Source organism: Puccinia triticina, chromosome 17A (assembly GCF_026914185.1).
Source record: "Puccinia triticina chromosome 17A, complete sequence".
In the NCBI taxonomy this organism is placed as follows: domain Eukaryota; kingdom Fungi; phylum Basidiomycota; class Pucciniomycetes; order Pucciniales; family Pucciniaceae; genus Puccinia; species Puccinia triticina.
Window position 1 is genome coordinate 2,494,432 of NC_070574.1, and position 5,876 is coordinate 2,500,307.

Here is a 5,876-nt window from a genome sequence, read left to right on the forward strand (position 1 = left end):
TTTTCTCCAATGACCCAACCGAGGATGAGTATGTCCCTGTCCCCCCCCGCACCCTGCATCGCTTCCATGCTGGACGCTGCTTACGCAACCCGCCCTTCACAGCACTCCGGGCTCTTAAATCAACCTTCAGGTGCCCTTTGAGTCCATCAATTCCGTGTCACATTTCGCCACCAACCCTGCCGTCCCCGATCCCCATTCGCCTACACACCCCTTCCCCGATTTTTTTCCTTCCGCCTGATTCTCTCCCCAATTCACCAGTACTCGACCATCTCCAAAATTTTCCACCCATCATCAACAACTGTCGACCTATACCCCCCTTATTTCTTTTAGGGGGGGAGACTGTGAAGCCCCCGCGCACCGCAAGGTTTCACAATGAGATGTCACAAGACACAGGCTACTTCAACCCGAGCTCCCTTCCACGTCCTAGCCGGCAGAGATCCCTGCTCCCACATCTCTCCCGGCTAGGTAAGAGGACCCCTTTCACTTCCTCTCTGTGTTTCCTTTCTTTTCCCTCTTCTTGTGTTCCAGTTGTACTGAGAGATCCCTGCTCCCACATCTCTCCCGGCTAGTCATCTTTTGCAATCCAAACCCCGTGAACTAGAGTTGCCTTGAGAGGCATCAGCGCCCCTTCTATGCCTCCTCCCTTGATCCAGTGAAGGACTCACTCTGAGTCCTTACACCTGTTCCTGTTCATACTATCACCCTCATATCACCTAAACCTCTCATAATTACTTCATTATTACTTCATATTCAGATTCTACATCCCATTTTACCCCTAGTCACCCACTCATTTCACCTAGGATTTCCAAATGGATCAGCAGTTATTGGCATGTATAGTTTTGGCAGGTATTTTCTTCATATATATCCTTAGCTTTATTACATACATCATTCATTAGTATCATAGCTACATAGGACTGCACATCTTACATAACTTCATTACTCATTTTTCTCTTCGTATGTATCAGCAGTACATTCCTTCATAGCTCTTGTAGTTATTACCAAATGCTCATCATTATTTCATCTTCCACATATTTACCTTTCATGTACACTCATTGGTCATTGCACCTTCATCATTACTGCTCATCTTCAGATATTGTTACTATGTGCTCATCATGTACCACCCCCCTGTAGTACTTCTCACATATATAAACACCCCTCTAGATGTTGTATCCCCATCATGCACTTTCTACTACATCCCTTCTGTGTCACCTTTTACACTACCCTTATATGCCCTTTCACCCACTGCACTCTGTATGCACCTTCCCCCACATACACTCTGTAGCACCTTTACACACCTCACTTAGATAACATTTCACCCCTCAGAAATATATCCCCCAGCATATATCTCATTACCCATCTCAGAGTGACTCCCCAAGAGCTTCTGCTTTTCTCTCCATCTCACTTCTCCTCTCTCCCTCAGTAGGATTGATACACCTCAAACTCATAAAGTGTCAGGTCGGGTCTCTAAAGTGACACCGCTGTGAATGTAAACCTAGAGATATCTAAGGTTTGAGCTGTTCTCAGCTGTCACAGCTGAAAGCTGGTGCTTGACTTGGCCGTGCAGGCGCAAGGAGAAAAGCCGCGCCTTCTTCAGAAGGGGCTGGTTGAGAGAATACAACCGGAGTCCACGGACTCGTCGAGAAGTGTCCTTTCTAGGACTTAGAGAGATAAAAGGAAAAGGGTCTACTTACCGAGACGAAGCGCGGAAAGTTGAGGGATAAGTTGGAAAAAGAGGAAAGGTGGATCAATGGGCCCCAATCGTTGTAAGTCGGTGTTGGTAGTCAAATACAACAATATTGGTGGGCTTGGTAACTGATCTGGGGGATCCTTCCTGGTAGGAAGGTTCCCCAGTACTTATACCCGGATGCAGCACCCTGGAATTCAGACAAATTTTGCACAAATCAGCCAACTTCTTTCTCTCAAATGGAGTATTACACAGGATCAAAAAACCTTTCTCCCAAATAGTGGTCACTTCCCCTTCAGCACAGAAATCCATCCTCAGCTCTCTCCATGAAACCCTGGGGCACAGAGGAATTTCAGAAACCTACAGAAGGACTAAACTCAGATTTTGGTGGCCAGGACTTAAAAGAGGAGTTACCAAATGGGTCCAATCTTGTGAAGCTTGACAGAAGAGGAAATCAGTACTACCCATGGAACCAAAGAGGCCTACTGGATCATCAAAAATCTTTGGTAGAGTCAGTCTGGACACAGTACATATCAAAGCAGGTAAATGGAAATACTTGGTAATTGCTAGAGATTACCTTTCTGGATGGATAGAAGCTGTTGGACTAGAGAAAATACAGGCAAAGAAAATCTCTCACTGGGGTCAGTAACAGTGGATGGAGGCTCAGAATTTGGACAACAATTTCAGAACTCACTTCTAGAAGCAGGTATCAAAGTAAAAATCACAACACCTTATTATCCTGAAGCTAATGGAATGGTAGAAAGAGGTCATCAGGCAATCAAGGAAACTTTGGTCAAACTTTGTGGAACAGAAGGCAAGAAATGGAGGTCTCATTTACGCTTAGTATTGTTTGCAGACAGAATATCCACCAAAAGATCAACTGGCTACTCTCCTTATGAATTGGTTCTTGGACAATCACCCATCTTACCCATAGACTTGAAACTGGAAACCTTTTTTGGAATAGACTGGACCAAAGTGGAATCAACTCAGGACCTTCTTTTGGCCAGGACTCAACAACTGGAAAACAGGGACACTATTCTTCAGCAGGCACATTTGCACCTCATGGAAACCAGGAAAAGCTCTGTGGATTACTGGAACAACAAAAATACAGCAAGAAAACCACTACAAACTGGAGAACTTGTATTAGTATACAATAAATCTTTGGACTCCCAATTTGGAAAACTTTTTGAAAATAAATGGAATGGACCTTACAGAATAAAAACTCGAAATCCTGGAGGCTCTTACACCTTGGAAGAACTGGATGGGACTGAACTCGCCAGAAGATATGCATCAACACATGTCAAAAAGTATCATTCTAGGACTTCACCACCTGAAAACTCACCATAACAAATATATATATTTCCCTAAATAAATCTTCCCTCCTCTCTTCTAAATCTGGCCCACTCCACAGGATCTCAGGCTAAAGATTTAAGTAAAAGAAAAATAAAAAAAAGAAGAACAATTAGTAAACAAAATAAAAGTAAAAAAAATCTCTTAGTATCATTCACAAGCATCAATTCTCTCTCTAGCTCTTTCTCTGTCTCTCCTGTTTCTTTCCTCTTCATCTCTTTCCCTATTCATATCCCTCCTATTCCTAGCAGCTTCTTCTCTCTCCCTCTCACGGCGTATGCGGCGGTTAGCGCGGTTCCTTTGGCGGGGCAGGCATAAATTGTTGGCACGGCGCACTTGGCGCTCGAAATAGGACCTCGCAATGGCATCCCGGTCACCAGGTTGCAGATTGGACAAATCTATCATCTATAAAATATCAAATAAATAAAAAGAAAAGAACGAGTTCCCCTTTAGTATTAAAATAATTACCTCTAGTATCCAAGTTTATTAAAGACACAGTTTTGCCAAAATTAAAAAAATCAAGATCAAGGGTTTCCCCTTACAATTACACAAAATGAAGAAAAAAAAATCATGGGTTTCCCCATTAACAAAATTTCAAAAAAAAGGGGCGGGGTTCCCCTTCACAATAAAAACACAAGCAACTTCTCAACCCAGCCTTCCAACAGCGACAAAGCCGTGCCCACAGGCTCAACACCCAGCCCGTGTCAAACGCACGGGTCAAAAGTGATGGACATGAAGGCCCCCGGCCCGCAGCAAAGGCTGCAGACCCGTGGGGGGCCCACTCTTTGCCCCTCAGACTGCGCACGTGCAACAGCGGAGGGGTTGAGTACAACAGATAGCTGGAAGTGCAGCATCTCCAATTGCCTGGGGAAACAACTACACCTATGAGTTATCCCTAGCCTAACACAATCCCCTCGTTCCAGGGGCCGAAGGACCGGCGCGCCGGGGGCGCCTCGCGAAGCGAGCCTCTGGAAGAGGGGCTTGCAACTTAAGTGCCCGTCCTGGGGTGAGAGATTTCCCATTTTCGCTGTATTTTGGGTAATATTCACTTCAACCGTGGATGGCGTCTTCATCTGAGCTCCCCCTCGGATGAGATGCACATTTCCCAGCAGGCGGGCATCTTGCCTTCCTGCTGGTATTTTTTTTATTAAACATTCTTTAGAAAAATATCACTTTCCTGAGACTTGAAAGCTCTTGAAAGCTGGAGCTCAGCTCGGAGCAGGAAGGAATGGGAATCCACATGGAGCTGTACTCTAGAAGATACAGCCCATCAGTTTTTTTTTTCAGATCATTGACGGCCGCAATTCATGCAAGGATGGAATGCATCCGACTGGCGGGCTTCATACAGTGCAAGCCCTGAACAATCTGCCGGTCACTCGTCTCAAAAATGTAAAACTTCAAAGGGCCATGGCCACCGGATGGTTTGCTGGATTTTATCCATGCTTGGGCATGGGAAGGGCCGGATGTAGGCCTTTCAATTGGTGTAACAGGCCTCGGGAAATTCCCTCTGCAAGATAGGGAACAAGCGGAGGCAAATTCCTCCCACCTAAATTTGAAAACCGCTCACGCCAAAAGTCAGGGATACCCCACAAGCCCCTCTTTCAGAGGCTCGCTCCGCGAGAGGCGCCCGGCGGTGTTTCACCCGCCTCCCTCTGAAACGAGGGGCTTGTGTTAAGCTAGGAGTTATCCGCCTTTTAAGCTCTCCCTGGACTCAAATCTCAACCTTAATACTAGCTCCCCCCACGCAAACGCCACGCCGTGGCCGTTGTAACTGTAATTGATTTCACGGCAACCGCACCAGCCATTCGGAATTCCAAGATGCCTGTATACTCTATTTCCCATATTTGGCCTCGCCCTGCCTCGCCCAGACCGCGGCCCTCGCAACCATACACAATTACTTTGATCCCATCACAATTGGTTTTTTGAGCTACGTCAATTTTCCTCTTCCCACCTGAAACCATCCTGGCCATTGGCCGCCACCATCCAGATCAGCTCCCTCGACCCCAACTCCATCCTCAAGACTATCTCCTGCTAGGCACCCAATGCTGTCCCCACCTCCATCTGGATCGCCAATCCCGGTCACCCCCCACAATGTCAGTTTACAGAACCAGAGCGGTGAGTTGTATCTACCTCGGCCTGCTGTCTGTTCTGTGGTATCAGCTTGATGCCCTCCCCCCATCACTTCTCTAACTGACAGTCTTGCGTGCCTGCTAGCCAGACCCCTGGACAAGACTATCGAACCCTTGGCCTTGCTCGCTTCATCACTCAAAGTCGTCAACTCTGAGTTCAAGCAGGACGCAAGCGACCCCACCGAGTCTCCCTCTCCCCAGCCAAACAGCACCTGTACCCCTCAGCCTGAGCACCTTCCTCGGCCAACCCATCACCCTCCTCTACCCGCAGGCGCCGCTTCCGTGTCATCATCTTCGTCTATCGAGCCCACCAACTCAACTGGCACCCACGCTGGTACTGATATGGCGCGGCCTTTGCATCGCATACCGTGCCCTTCCCCTTCAGCAGCATCTGAGCCCGGCTCGCCCGACTGACCAACCAATCACCTTTGAACAAGCGCACTGAGCACGCGCACCCGACTGCGGACATCATAGACGCCACAGGGAGTCTGAGCATCACGCCAGACCACGCCCTCAGCCTCACCAGTATCTCTCCTGGTGCTGCTCCCCTCCTCGTGATGGCCAACGATATCTCTTCGCAACCCTTCAGGTATCACCTTCTGTGTGTCCAACAGATTCAGCTATCAACCCCCTCACCCCCAACCTTCCACCACCCGAACCTTCAGACAACCCTCCCTTACCAATCCCAATGCACCCAACTAGCAAAAGCAAAG

At 47.7% G+C, this 5,876-nt stretch overlaps 1 protein-coding gene across 1 annotated transcript; it reads left to right on the top strand.

The window, feature by feature from the left end:
• Positions 1–5,076: 5,076 nt before the first annotated feature.
• Positions 5,077–5,577, top strand: PtA15_17A212 (uncharacterized protein; the record flags this gene model as incomplete). Its single annotated transcript, XM_053164305.1, has 2 exons — positions 5,077–5,149; positions 5,249–5,577. 2 exons carry the CDS (start codon positions 5,077–5,079, stop codon positions 5,575–5,577), a joined length of 402 nt encoding a protein of 133 aa, XP_053028285.1.
• Positions 5,578–5,876: the final 299 nt, after the last annotated feature.